Source organism: Hemiscyllium ocellatum, chromosome 29 (assembly GCF_020745735.1).
Source record: "Hemiscyllium ocellatum isolate sHemOce1 chromosome 29, sHemOce1.pat.X.cur, whole genome shotgun sequence".
NCBI lineage: Eukaryota > Metazoa > Chordata > Chondrichthyes > Orectolobiformes > Hemiscylliidae > Hemiscyllium > Hemiscyllium ocellatum.
This window is the reverse complement of record NC_083429.1, coordinates 56,443,635-56,459,032: the sequence shown is the minus strand read 5'-3', so window position 1 is coordinate 56,459,032 and position 15,398 is coordinate 56,443,635. Positions and strand designations below refer to the sequence as shown.

Genomic DNA, 15,398 nt, shown 5'->3' with positions numbered 1-15,398 from the left:
TACCTCTCATTCCTATCTCCCAGCCTTTATCTATTTTTTAGCTCAGCTCAAATACAAAAAGCACCCATCCATCTGCAGGACACCACCACATACATTTGGCATACTGCTTCCAAGGAAGGATCCAGGGAGCACCATGCTGGCAAAGGGTTAGTATTAAGTGATTGCTGTATTGGTACAGTGTCATATTTCAGATGAGTTTTTTTTACTCATTTGTGGGACTTAGGTGTCACTGGCTGGCCAGCGTTGATAGCCCATCCCTATTTGCCCTTGAGAAGGTGGTGGTGAGCTGCCTTCTTGAATTGCTGCAGTCCACTTGCTGTGGGCTGACCCACAGTGTCAGTAGAGAGGGAATTCCAGGATTCTGACCCAACCACTGTGAAGGAACTGCAGTATATTTCCAAGTCAGGGTGGGGAGTTGCCTGGAGGGAAACTTGTAGGTGGTGTTCACAAGTACCTGCTGCCCATGTCCTTCTAGATGGAAGTGGTCATGGGTTTGTAAGGTGCTGTCTAATGAAGATAAAATGTTGAACTCTAATCGTGTTTCTGTTCAGCTGAAACTTAACACTTCCAAAACCCTATTCAAAGTGGAAAATGCATTCAAACAAATAAACATTCCACTACTTTCCCAAGATCACATCTATTTTTGCAAATCACTTACTATATATCCAGTAATACCAGATGAACAATGTGTCAGATGAAAATTGAGGGGCGAGGTTGCCTGACTTATCTCACCACATGCCATTGCATGCATTCTGTATCTCTCTAGATTGCAAATGTTGGGATAGCCATTGTCTACTAGAATTTGGGGGGGGGGACATGTCATAGGTCATTGCTCACTTACATTTGATTAACCGGACCACTTCTACATGGTTCGAGTGTGTCACCAGTGATCCATTAACCTGTAGAAATAAAACCTTGATTAAACTTTGTCAAGTATTTGCTAATACAATAATGTCGGAAATACTGGCCTCAAAACACTGTCTTGCATTTATAAGGGAAAGATAAAACCATCAAAAGAGTTCTTGATTCAACCAGAGTCTACAACTAATTGAGCAATTCACTCACTCAGAAGCCAAGGATCCTTTTTGCAAGGTTTGTAGCTCAGGTTGGGGTTTAGGACGTAGGTTGGCTCGCTGAGCTATAGGTTTGACATCCAGACGTTTCATTACCTGGCTAGGTAACATCATCAGTGACGACCTCCAAGTGAAGCGAAGCTGTTGTCTCCTGCTTTCTATTTATATCTTTCTCCTGGATGGGGTTCCTGGGGTTTGTGGTGATGTCATTTCCTGATCGTTTTCTGAGGGGTGGATAGATGGCATCCAGATCTATGTGCTTGTTTATGACGTTGTTGTTGGAGTGCCAGGCCTCTAGGAATTCTTTGGCATGTCTTTGCTTAGCCTGTCCCAGGATAGATGTGTTGTCCCAGTCGATATGATGGTTTTTTTTCATCCGTGTGTAGGGCTACGAGGGAGAGACAGTCGTGTCTTTTTGTGGCTAGCTGGTGTTCGTGTATCATGGTGGCTGAGAGTGTTGGTGGGTTTGTGTGCTACTAGAATTCTGAGGGGGCTTAGTAGTCGGGCTATCATTTCTGAAACTTCTTTGATGTATGGTAAGATGGTTCGGGTTTCTGGCTGTGTTTGGTCTGCTTGTCGTGATTTGTTCTTGAGGAATCTGCGCACTGTATGTTTTGAGTATCTGTTCTTCTTGAATACGTTGTATAGGTGGTTCTCCTCTGTTTTCCAAAGTTCGTCTGTGCTGCAGTGTGTGGTAGCTCGTTGGAATTGTGTTCTGATACGTGTGTGTGTGTGTGTGTGTGTATTGGGATGGTTGCTGGTGTAGTTAAGTATTTGGTCAGTGTTTGTCAGTTTTCTGTATACACAGGTTTGTAGTTCTCAGTTGTCCTTTCTTTCGACTGTGACATCCAGGAATGCGAGTTTGTTGTCAGTTTCTTCCTCCTTGGTGAACTTTATGCCTGTGAGGGTGTTGTTGATGTTAAATGTCTATTCTATCTTGTTTCATTTTGTGATGACAAAGGTGTCATCTACGTAGCGGACCAGATTTTTGGTTTGATGGTTGGTAGGGCTGTTTGTTCTAGTCTTTGCATTACTGCTTCTGATATGAATCCAAATAGCGGAGATCCCGTGGGTGTGCCATTTCGACTGGGACAACACATCTATCCTGGGACAGGCTAAGCAAAGACATGCCAGAGAATTTCTAGAGGCCTGGCACTCCAACCACATCGCCATAAACGAACACATAGATCTAGATGCCATCTATCAACCCCTCAGAAAACGAACAGGAAAACACCACAAACCCCAGGAACCCCATCCAGGAGAAAGATATAAATAGAAAGCAGGAGACAACAGCTTCACTTCACTTGGAGGTTGCCACTGATGATGTTACCTAGCCAGGTAATGAAACGTCTGGATACCAAACCTACACCCTAAACCCAAGGATCCACCAGGGGTCCTGACACATGGCAAAAAACAGTAGATGCTAAGAATGTTAAATAAAAACAGAAAATGCTGGAAACATTCAGGACCTGAAAGTTAACACTGTTCTCACTCCACACACACGGCCAGAGCTGCTGAGAATATCCAGAATATAGTCTTCATTCCTGCTTCTGACTGGAAACTTTGCTCCAATTTGCAATAGCATCATCAATGCAGTTGCAATTACTCCATAGGAAAAGCCTGCTGATACTCTGTCCTGGCTCAAACAGAAACTGGGTACAGATCTACCCCAGCAACTAAACTGAGGGAATATAACAATCGCAAACAATTGACATTCCCAAAAAATGAAGCAAGAGGGCACACGAGATCCTGGAATCATCGTGAAGGGGAGCTTTCTGAATACTTGGAAGTGCATGGCAAAATACAGCAAAGTCAGCATTGAGTTTTCATTAAGGAGAGGTCATGCCTGAAAAATCTGCTGGAATTATTTGAGGAAAAGTATCAGGCAACTTACACCAAGGACTGCCAATAGATGTTATCTACCTGGACTTCAATAAGGCCTTTGACAAGGTGCCACACAGGAGGCTACTGAGTAAGATAAGAGCCCATGTTGTCAGAGGTAAGGTGCTAGCACGGATAGAAGCTTGGCTGTCTGGCAGGAAGCAGAGAGTGGGGATAAAAGGGTTCTCAGGATGGCACCCAGTGACAAGCAAGGCTCAGCATTGGGACCATAATTTTTCACTTTATATGTTAACGATCTAGATGAAGGCACTGAGGGCATTCTGGCAACGTTTACTGATGATACAAAGATAGGTAGAGAGACAGGCAGCATTCAGGAGGTGGGAGGGCTGCAGAAGGAATGGGATTTAGACAGGTTAGGAGAGTGGGTAAAGAAGTGGCAGATGGAGTACAATGTAGGAAACTGAGAGGTCATGCACTTTGATAGGAAGATATAGGCACTGAGTATTTTCTAAATGGGGAGAAAATTCAGAAGTCTGAAGTGCAAAGAGATTTGGGAGTTCTAGTCCAGAATTCTCTCAAGGTAAACTTGCAGGTTGAGTCAATAATTAGGAAGGTAAATGCAATGATGGTATTTATTTTGCGAGGACTTGAATATAAAAGCAGCGATGTACTTGGAGGCTCTATAAGGCTCTGGTCAGACCACATTTGGAGTATTGTTTGCAGTTTTGAGCGCCGTATCTCAGGAAGGATGTACTGGCCTGGAGCGTGTTCAGAGGAGGTTCATGAGAATGGTCCCAGGAATGAAAAGCTAAACATGTGAGGAACGTTTGAGGACTCTTGTCTATACTGAACAGAGTTTAGAAGGATGATGGGGGATCTACTTGAAACATACAAAATACTGAATGGCCTGGACAGAATAGATGTTGGGAAGATGTTTCCATTGGTAGGAGAGACTAGGACCCGAAGGCATCGACTTAGAGTAAAAGGGAAAACTTTTTAGAACAGAGATAAGCAGAAACTTCATCAGCCAGAGAGCGGTGAATCTATGGAATTCATTGTCACAGAAGGCTGGTGGAGGCCAGATCATTCAGTATATTTAAGACTGAGATAGATAGGTTCTTGAGTATCAAGGATTATGGGGAGGAAGTGGGAGAATGGGGTTGAAAAACTTCTCAGCCATGATTGAATAGAGGAGCAGACTCAATGGGTTGAGTGGCCTAATTTCCGCTCCTATGCCTTATGGTCTTATAAGATTGATGATGGCAGGGTAGTTGACGTTGTTTACTTGGACTTTAGTAAAGCCTTTGACAATAGTCTGCACAGTAGGCTAACTAGTAAAGTTTGATCACGAGATTCAGGGTGAGCTTATCAATTGGAAACAAAAGTGACTTTATGGCACGAGAGCGAGAGCGCGAGATGGAGGTTTGGTTTTGGTGTTCAATAGGGATCAGTGCTGGGCGAACTTCTGTCATTTATATAAATGATTTACATGAGAATACAGAAGGCAGGCTTAGTAAGTTTGGAGATGACAGCAAAATTAGTGGTACAGTAGACAGTGAAGAAGGTTATCTAAGATTACAAAGAGATCTTGACCAATCAGATCAATGGGCTGAAGAGTAGCAGCAGATGGAGTTTAATTTGGATAAATACGAGGTGTTACATTTTGGTAAAACAAACAAGGGCAGAACTTACATAATTAAAATTACGGCCTTGGGTAGTGTTGTAGAACAGAGAATCCTAGGGGTTCAGGTACAGAATTCTTTGAAACGTCATGTATAGATAGGGTGGTTAAGAAGGCAGTTAGTACACTTGCCTTCATTGGTCAGACCTGTGAGTATAGGGGTTGGGACATTATGTTGAGGTTGTACAAGATGTTGGTGAGGCCTCTTCTGGAGTACTGTGTCCAGTTCCGATTACCCTGATATTAGAAGGTATTTACTAGATATTGTCGGGAAAGGAGGGTTTAAGTTATAAGGAAAGGCGAGACAGACTTTTTTCTGTGGAGTGTAGGAGGTTGAGGAGCGACTTTGTATTGTTGATTTATAAAATCACGAGTAGCATAAACAAGGTGAATGACAGAAGAAAGATTTTAAAAAGACACGAGGGGCACCACAGCAAGATATTGTAACATTACTTGGACCACGCAGATAATATCAGAATGGATGATATGCCTCACCTTAATAATTCTGTCTCCCTGTTGCACACCTGCCCGAACAGCTGCCCCATCTGTCAAAGAAATACATGGAGAATTAAAACAGAACCAACACACATCAACCACCAATCCTGCTTCAGAAACTGGATACTGTTTACAGATATTTCAAATTATATTTGCACCGAGCAGGGAGGGAACATTTAAATTAGGGAGAAAATTGCCTCCAAATAAGAGAAAACTTTGCAAAGTGTGTAGTTGGTACAAAATTACCCTCTTTGACGGACTGGACAAATACAGGATTATCACCACTGACTGTCAGGCCAAATCCGTTCTCATCTCTCTGGATTATGACACAGCGTTGAACCAGGCCTGGGTAAAATGAAAGAGCAGAAATCAGTGAGTAACTTCCTGAAGTGCTGTCACTCAAAGCAAACAAATCTGAGCTGGGAGCTGATGTCATGATCCCAGAACATCAAAACATAATCAACCTTAGCAGCGGAATGAACATCCCTCCCAAACTATCCTTTCCAACCTCGTTTGAAGTCCATAGTTACCTCCAGCGCACACAATATGCCTCATCAAGAATGCAGGAACTGGCAGATGGCCCTGCTCTGCCACTCAAAATCAAGGCTCATTTTCTACCTCCATTCCATTCTCCTACAATATCTCCTTTACCCAAAATGTGACAATCTTCATTTGAATATGCTCAATGTGAACATCCACAGATCTAAAAAGTACAGAAATACAAAAATTCACACTTCTTCCAATGAAGAATTTTCTTTTCGAATTCTCAATGTCTTTATTCTAAGTCATCCTGTTCAAGATATCCCAATTTCAGCAACCCCGCTTTGACATCATCCTTTGGGAGACAATTAGTTCAACAATTTAACCTGTACTCAATGGATGTTGATTTGATCATGTTTCAGATAGTAACATCTCAATCTGAGAGTGTGGCAGACCTGACGGCATTTGATATTTTTAATGATGGGAGAGAGACTAAATCTAGTCAGTAACAGTTGGCAAAGCATTGTACACCATGAACTGAAATGAGGAAGAGATTCAGCCCTCTGCATAACTCCTTCCTCAGCACCACCAAGCTTGCTTTACTAAAGAGAAGTGTGCAATGACATGCTGCAATTCTGTGCATGCTGAAGCTCCATACACATCTCACCACTATTCAGCAATAAAACAGCTGCTATCTGAACCCAGAGCCCAAAGAACAGAATCCACTCAATTAATGCATCAATGACTGGTTCTCTGAAGAGATATCCATCATTGGGTGGCCTGCAGATAACAATTCACCAGAAATGGGGGAAAAGGATCAACAGTACAGATACACTGATGAAAGAATTACCAAATCCCTTGAGCATCAACAGTCACCATGGCTTGGGGCCATTTGCTGAGAAATAACAATACAGACCAGAAACTGCACATTTCTGCAAAACACAGGACAATGTAGAGGGGAGGAGCAAGAGAAGCTGACCATTCAAGCACCTTGTTATTGTATTAGATTAGATTCCCTACAGTGTGGAAACAGGCCATTCCGATCAACAAGTCCACACCGACCATCCGAAGAGTAACCCACCCAGATCCATTCCCCCTGAATGATGCACCTAACACTAGGGGCAATTTACCATGGCCAATTCACCTGACCTGCACATCTTTGGATTGTGGGAGGAAACACACGCAGACACGAGGAGAACGTGCAAACTCCACACAGACAGTTGCCGGAGGTGGGAATCAAACTCGGGTCCTTGGCGCGGTGAGGCAGCAATGCTAACGGCTGAGCCAACGTGCCACATCTTGCATTTAAACCATTAAGCTGACTGATTCTTTGAGAACAATGCTGACAATGTGCACTTGGGATCTGCATGTTTTTGTCACAATCAAACTGCTCACTCTGGGTCCTATGGTGCAGCAGTAGTTGTACTTCTGGCCCATGGTCAGGTTCAAGTCCCACCTGTTTTGGAGGTGTGTTATAATATGTCCAAATATTGCTTCAAAATACCTTTTCGAACTCAACAGTGAATGATTAATCCCCAGTCATTGAAATGCTGGTGCAGAAAATAGGCTCTTGCCTTCAGTTGTGTCTTACCTGTCGGGTCAAACTCATATAGAGGAGATTTCTCAGAGTTCTTTTTGTCATGCTTCTTATCAGGCGACAGATCCTTGTTCAGTATACTTCCTTGCCTGTGACAAAACAGTGCAATCAATATAATCAGATCACAACAACAAGCACCCACTTGTGGATATTATGTAAACTGCACCTTCACTGCAGCTTCTCTCACATTGTGCAAACTGCACAGCCTCTCTTTAGAAAGTGAAATTGTCTTTGCTCTAACACTAATCCTTGGCCGTAACTGCAATTCCATGCCTGCTCTAAGTAGTTAGTAACATGTCAATCCCAAACATTAAAAATTAATGACAGAGCAGTAAGAATCCTCTGAGGGTAGAATTCAATGGTTCAAAACCTTGAGTGAAGACACGTCATATTCAGTTCTAAACACGGACAAACAAACACAAGAATGTACAAGTTAGGAGTAGACAATCAGCCCCTGAAACTTGTTTCACCATTCAATAAGATCATGGTTTATCCGATTGTCGCCTCAAATGTACTTTCTGACTAATCCCAACAACTTTTTTAGATCAGAATCTATTGATTTTGGTTTTAAAAATATTCAATAACTCTGCCTCCTGCACTGTGGGGAAGAGAGTTGATGGTGTTAGGTAACAAGCTCTCAACACTAAGGAAAATTGTCTCATCTCCATCATAAATGGGAGACAAAATATTTTTAAATTGTGTTCCCTTGTTCTAGCCTCAGCTGTAAGGGAAACATCCTTTCAGCATGCAGCCTTAAAGTCCCATCATAATCTAATATTTCAATAAGACTACTGCCATGCTTCTCGACTCCAGAGAATACAGTTTAATTCTAAACAATCTCACCACACAGCAAGGTCACCTCATCCCAGGAATCAGTTCCATAAATCACCATTGCTCCCTATTAACACACACACATATTCTTCCTCAGATGAAATGAGATCGCAACTGCAAACTGTATTCAGTGTGAGTACCAAAGTTCAACATAATCTCAGCAAAAATTGTAGTTTTGCACAACAATCCCCTTGAAATGAAGGCTAACTTATAATTTCTTTGTCTGATTCCTTACTGTATCTGTGATGATTATACAAAGACTGGAAATTAGGCAGGGCAGGTGAATGATGTATTAGTGGGGGAGCACTTTGGAGCCAGAAACCATAATTCTATCAGTTTTAAAATAGTGATGGAAAAGGGTAGACCAGATCTAAAAGTTGAAGTTCTAAATTGGAGGAAGGCCAATTTTGATGGTATTAGGTAACAACTTTCAAAAGCTGATTGGGGGCAGTTGTTCACAGGTAAAAGGACAGCTGAAACCTTCAAAAATGAGATAACGAGAGTTCAGAGACAGCATATTCCTGTTAGAGTGAAAGGCTGGTAGGTGTAGGGAATGCTGGATGATTAGAGAAATTGAGATTTTGGTTAAGAAAAGGGAAGCATATGAGAGGTATAGAATGGAGGGATCGAGTGAGAGGTATAGAATGGAGGGATCGAGTGAGTCCTTAGAGTATAAAGGCAGTAGGAATACACTGAAGAGGAAAATCAGGAGGGCAAAAAGGGAACAAGAGATAGCTTTGGCAAATAGGGTTAAGGAGAATCCAAAGAGTTTTTATAAATACATGAAGGACAAAAGGGTAACTAGGGAGAGAATAGGGTGCCTCAAAGATCAACATGGCAGCCTATGTGTGGAGCCGCAGGAGATGGGGGAGATACTAAGCAAGTATTTTGCATCAGTGTTTACTGTGGAGAAGGACATGGAAGATATAGAAAGTGGGGAAATAGATGGCAACATCTCGAAAAATATCCATATTACAAATGTGGTGATGCTGGAGGTCTTAAATCCCCAGGACCTGATTGGGTGTACCCTTGAACTCTGTGGGAAACTAGGGAAGTGATTGCTGAGTCTCTTACTGAAATACTCGTATCATCGATAGTCGCAGGGGAGGAGACGGAAGACTGGAGATTGGCTAACATAGTGCCACTGTTTAAGAAAGGTGGTAAGGAAAAACCAGGAAACGATGGACTAGTGATCCCGACATCTGTGGTGGGCAAGTTGTTGGAGGGAATTCTGAGGGACAGGATTTACATGTACTTGTAAAAGAAAGGTGTTCGACAAGGTTCGTCATGGTAGGTTGGTCAGCAAGGTTAGATCTCATGGAATACAGGGAGAACAAGCCATTTGGATACAGAACCAGCTCCAAGGTAGAAGACAGAGGGTGATGGCAGAGGGTTGCTTTTCGGACTAGAGGCCTGCGACCAGTGGTTTGCCACAAGGATCGGTGTTGGGTCCACTACTTTTCATCATTGACATAAATGATTTGGATGTGAACTTAGGAGGTGAACTCAGTAAGTTCGCAGATGACACCAAAATTGGAAGGGTATGGGCCAAGTGCTGACAAATAGGATTAGATTAGGTTAGGATATCTAGTTGGCATGCACAAGTTGGACCTAAGGATCTGTTTCTGTGCTGTACATCTCTCGGATTTCTCAGTCTCTACATATACCAACATTTACTAGCCTCTCACCATTTAAACATCAGAGGCTTTGGTGCTGTACCTACCAAAGTAGAAAACTTCACATTTCCCCTCATTATATATCCATTTGTCACATTCTTTGCCACTCCATCTGCTTGTGTTCCAGATCTCCCTCTGTCTGTGTCGACTTCACAGCTAATTCTCCCATTTAACATTGCTTCATCAGTAAAACCTGGATACATAACAATCACTTCTCTTAACCAGGTCATTAAAATATGTTAGGAGAAAGTGAGGACTGCAGATGCTGGAAATCAGAACTGAAAATGTGTTGCTGGAAAGGCACAGTAGGTCAGGCAGCATCCAAGGAGCAGGAGAATTGACGTTGGCTCATGCCCGAAACGTCGATTCTCCTGCTCCTTGGATGCTGCCTGACCTGCTGCGCCTTTCCAGCAACACATTTTCAGCATTAAAATATGTTAAAAATAGTTGAGACTCTGCTAACTCAAAGTTAACAAAAAGCTAATGGAACATATCGCAGGCACAAGTCCTTTTGCCTTTCATGTTTGTGCCGATCATGATGCTACTCTCAGCTAATCTCATCTGCCTGACGTGATCCTTAATCCCTCTATTCCCTGTTCATATGTCTGTCTATTCTGCTTATAAATGTTATTATACTTCCTTTATCACCTCCCTTACCTTTCTCGGTAGAATTATTTGCCTCACTCATCTCCTTTAAACTGTTCCTTTATCTTAAATCTTTGCCTCTAGTATTGGCATTTCCATCCTGGGAAAGGGACGCTGACTATCCACACCTCTCATATTTATATACTTCTATCAGGTCACCCCTCTGCCTCTGACAGTATCAAAAATAATCTAAGTTTGCCCAACCTCTCCACATACCTACTGCACTCCAATCCAGGCTGCACCCTAGTCAACTTCTTTGTACCCTTTTCAAAGCCTTGAAATCTTTCCTGCAGTGTAGTGACCAGAACTGTGCACAATGCCCCAAGTATGGCCTAACTAGAAACTTACGTAACTGTAACATAACTCTCATACTCAATCCTCTAACCGATAAAGGCAACTATGCCATTCACCTGCTCTACCAACTTATCCACTTGTGTTACCACTTTCAGGGAACTATGACTTGCAGCCCAAGTTCCCTCTGTATATCAATGTGTCTAGGTTAAACTCCATCTGTCATTTCTCCACCCAACTTTCCAACTGATCGATCTCCTGCTGTATCCTTTGGCAACCTTCCTCACTATCAACAACTCAACTAATTTTTGAGTTATCTGCAAACTTAGTAATCAGACCCAACTGCATTTTCATCCAAATCATTTATATATCCAAGATGGAGGACGGGAAAAATTTCTGGCTGTAACAGCTGCTCCTTTCTTTTTGAGGTATTTTAGGTGCTGGAGGTGATTTCCTCGAATTCCAGGAGCAGCAATTACTGCTTTATATTCTGTTGCATTGTTTTGGAACTTTAGAAACAAAAAGTCAAAACAACAGCAGTTTTAAAAGGGAGAAGAGCAGACAAAGGAAGCACATGGTGAGGTCAGTGCAGGAGAGAGAGAGAGAGAAAGAAAGAAACTGACACTGCCTTTGCTGTTTGAATTCATGGATCACTGGACATCAGAGTGCATCTGGGAAAATTAACAAACAGTGAAATTCACAACTAATCTTGGAGGAACTGTTGGGCAAAGTTCACAGCGCAGAATCAGATAAGTTAATCGTTGTTTTAAGTGTGGGCTACAGAGAATCTGCAGTAGTGAGTAGAGTGGGATTATATGTTTTTGGAGATATGTCTCTTGATTAAACTTAAAATATGAGCCATAACTATTAATTAACTTGGCACAGTGTTTGTGGGGGAATAAGACAGTGTTAATTTCTGGGTCTGTAGATTGTGAAGGAGCAAAAATGGCCTTTAATAGAGTGATATGTACTTCTTGTCAGATGTGGGAGTTTAAAGAGAGTTTAAGGGTTACTGTGGATTATATCTGCCATAAATGCTGTTGGATGCGAATCTTATCAGATTGAGTGGATCGGTTGGAGAGACAGTTAGAAGCAATGAGGAATTTGCAACAGCAACAGCATATGATGGATGGCAGTTATAGGAAGGGGGGGGGGGGGGGGGGGGGGGGCAGGGGGGGGAAAAGAGTCTCAGATACAGTCACATAGATGGGTTAACTCCAGGAAGGGTAAGAGAGGTAGGTAGCTAGAGCAGGAGTCTTATGTGGATATACCCATTTCAAACAGGTATGCGGTTTTGGAAAATTTTGGGGGTGATGGATTCTCAGGGGAACGTAGCACAAACAGCCAAGTTTCTGGTATTGAGGCTGGCTCTAATGCAATGAGGGGTACGCCTGTTCCAAGAGATCAATTGTGTTAGGGGATTCTCCAGTCTGAGGTACAGACAGACGTTTCTGTGGCCAGCAGCAAGAAAGCAGAATGGTGTGTTGTTTCCCTGGTGCCAGGATCAAGGATGTCTCAGAGAGGGTGCAGAATGTTCTCACGGGGGAGAGGGGCCAGCAGGAGGTCATTGTCCACATTGGAAACAATGACACAGGAAAGGAAACGGTCGAGATTCTGAAGGGGGTTACAGAGAGTTGGGCAGAAATTTAAAAAGGAGGTCCTCGAGAGTAGTAATATCTGATTACTCCCGGTGCTACGAACTAGTGAGGGCAGGAACAGGAGGATAGAGCAGATGAATGCATGGCTGAGGAGTTGGTGTATGGGAGAAGGATTCACATTTTTGGATCATTGGAATCTCTTTTGGGGTAGGAGTGACCTGTACAATAATGACGGGTTGCACCTAAATTGGAAGGAGACTAATATACTGGCAGGGAAATTTGCTAGAACTGCTTGGGAGGATTTAAACTAGTAAGGTGGGGGGGGTGGGACCCAGGGAGATAGTGAGGGAAGAGATCAATCTGACACTGCTACAGTTGAGAACAGAAGCGAGTCAAACAAACAAACAAACAAACAAAACAAAACAAAACAAAACGGGCAGGCAGGGACAAGGTAAGACTAACAAATTAAATTGCAATTATTTCAATGTAAAGGGCCTAACAGGGAAGGCAGATGAACTCAGGGTATGGTTAGGAACATGGGACTGCGATGTCGTAGCAATTACAGAACCATGCAGGACTGGCAGCTTAATGTTCCAGGATACAAATGATACAGGAAGGATAGAAAGGGAGGCAGGAGAGGAGGGGGAGTGGCATCTTTGATAAAGGATAGCATTAAAGCTGTGCTGAGGGAGGAAATACATCCAGGGAAGTTATTTGGGTGGAACTGAGAAATAAGAAAGGGATGAGAACATTGTAGAACCCCTAATAGTCAGAGGGAAATTGAGAAACAAACTTGTAAGGAGATCTCAGTTATCTGTGAGAATAATAGGGTAGTTATGGTAGGGGATTTTAATTTTCCAAACATAGACTGGGACTGCCATAGTGTTAAGGGTTTAGATGGAGAGGAGTTTAAGTGTGTACAAGAAAATTTTCTGATTCAGTACGTGGATGTACCGACCAGAGAAGGTGCAAAATTTGACCTACTCTTGGGAAATAAGGCAGGGCAGGTGACTGAGGTGTCAGTGGGGGAGCACTTTGGGGCCAGCGACCATAATTCTATTAGAGTTAAAATAGTGATGGAAAAGGATGGACCAGATCTAAAAGTTGAAGTTCTAAATTGGAGAAAGGCCAATTTTGACGGTATTAGGCAAGAACTTTCAAAAGCTGATTGGGGGCAGATGTTCGCAGGTAAAGAGACAGCTGGAAAATGGGAAGCCTTCAGAAATGAGATAACCAGAATCAGGAGAAAGTATATTCCTGTCAGGGTGAAAGGGAAGGCTGGTAGGTATAGGGAATGCTGGATGACTAAAGAAATTGAGGGTTTGGTTAAGAAAAACAAGGAAGCATATGTAAAGGTATAGACAGGATAGATCGAGTGAATCCTTAGAAGAGTATAAAGAAAGTAGGAGTATACTTACGAGGGAAATCAGGAAAGCAAAAAAGGAGACATGAGATAGTTTTGGCAAATAAAATTAAGGAGAATCCAAAGAGTTTTTACAAATACATTAAAGGACAAAAAGGTAACTAGGGAAAGAATAGGGTCCCTCAAAAGATCAGCAAGGCTGCCTTTATGTGGAGCCGCAGGAGATGAGGGAAGATATTAAATGAGTATTTTGCATCAGTATTTACTGTGGAAAAGGATATGGAAGATATAGAGTGTAGGGAAATAGACGGCGACATCTTGCAGAATGTCCATATTATATGGAGGAAGTGCTGGATGTCTTGAAAAGTGAATAAATCCCCAGGACCTGATCAGATGTACCCTAGAACTCTGTGGGAAGCTAGAGAAGCAATTGCTGGGCCTCTAGCTGAGATATTTGTATCATCAGTAGTCACAGGTGAGGTGCCGGAAGACTGGCGGTTGGCTAACATGGTGCCACTATTTAAAAAAGGCAGTAAGGACAAGTCAGGGCACCATAGACCAATGAGCCTGATGTCAGTGGTGGGCAAGTTGTTGGAGGGAATTCTGAGGGACAGGATGTGCATGTATTTGGAAAGGCAAGGACTGATTAGGGGTAGTCAATACGGCTTTGTGCGTGGGAAATCGTGTCTCACAAACTTGACTGAGTTTTTTGAAGGAATAACAAAGAAGTTTGATGAGGGCAGAGCGGTAGATGTGATCTATATGGACTTCAGTAAGGTGTTCAACAAGGTTCCCCATGGGAGGCTGGTGAGCAAGGTTAGATCTCACGAAATACAGGAAGAACTAGCCATTTGGATACAGAGCTGACTCAAAAGGTAGAAGACAGAGTGGTGGTGGAGGGTTGTTTTTCAAACTGGAGGCCTGTAACCAGTGGAGTGCCACAAGGATCGGTGCTGGGTCCTCTACTTTTTGTCATTTACATAAATGATTTGGATAAGAGTATAAGAGGTACAGTTAGTAAGTTTGCAGATGACACCAAAATTGGAGGTGTAGTGGACAACGAAGAGGGTTACCTCAGATTATAACAGGATCTTGACCAGATGGGCCACTGGGCTGAGGGGTGGCAGATGAAGTTTAATTCAGATAAATGTGAGGTGCTGCATTTTGGGAAAGCAAATCTTAGCAGGACTTATACACTTAATGGTAAGGTCCTGGAGAATGTTGCTGAACAAAGAGACCTTGGAGTGCAGGTTCATAGCTCCTTGAAAGTGGAGTTGCAGATAGATAGGATAGTGAAGAACGCATTTGGTATGCTTTCCTTTATTGGTTAGAGCATTTAGTATAGGAGTTGGGAGGTCATGTTGCGCTGTATAGGACACTGGTTAGGCCACTGTTGGAATATTGTGTGCAATTCTGGTCTCCTTCCTATCAGAAAGATGTTGTGAAACTTGAAAGTGCTCAGAAAAGATTTACAAGGATGTTGTTGCCAGGGTTGGAGAATTTGAGCTATAGGGAGAGGCTGAACAGGCAGGGCTGTTTTCCCTGGTGCGTCGGAGGCTGAGGGGTGACCTTAGAGATTTACAAAATTATGAGGGTCATGGATAGAATAGGCAAAGTCTTTTCCCTAGGGTCGGAGATTCCAGAACTAGAGGGCATAAGTTTAGGGTGAGAGGGGAGATATAAAAGAGATCTACGGGGCAGCTTTTTCCACACAGAGGGTGGTATCTGTGTGGAATGAGCTATCAGAATAAGTGGTGGAGGCTGGTACAATTGCAACATTTAAGAGGCATTTGGATGGATATATGAATGGGAAGGGTTTGGAGGGA

The 15,398-nt window shown here is 42.8% G+C and overlaps 1 protein-coding gene across 2 annotated transcripts in view; it reads right to left on the bottom strand.

Annotated features, from left to right (window-relative positions):
* LOC132829722 (rho guanine nucleotide exchange factor 12-like) overlaps positions 1-15,398 on the bottom strand; it is a 134,676-nt gene that overhangs the window by 91,736 nt on the left and 27,542 nt on the right. For both annotated transcript variants that reach the window (XM_060847093.1, XM_060847094.1), the window contains exons 3-6: positions 7,163-7,257; positions 5,338-5,436; positions 5,092-5,141; positions 842-899 (exon numbers count right to left, since the gene is read on the bottom strand). In XM_060847093.1, coding sequence (XP_060703076.1) covers positions 842-899; positions 5,092-5,141; positions 5,338-5,436; positions 7,163-7,257 — 302 coding nt within the window. The remainder of the gene's footprint in view (positions 1-841; positions 900-5,091; positions 5,142-5,337; positions 5,437-7,162; positions 7,258-15,398) is intronic.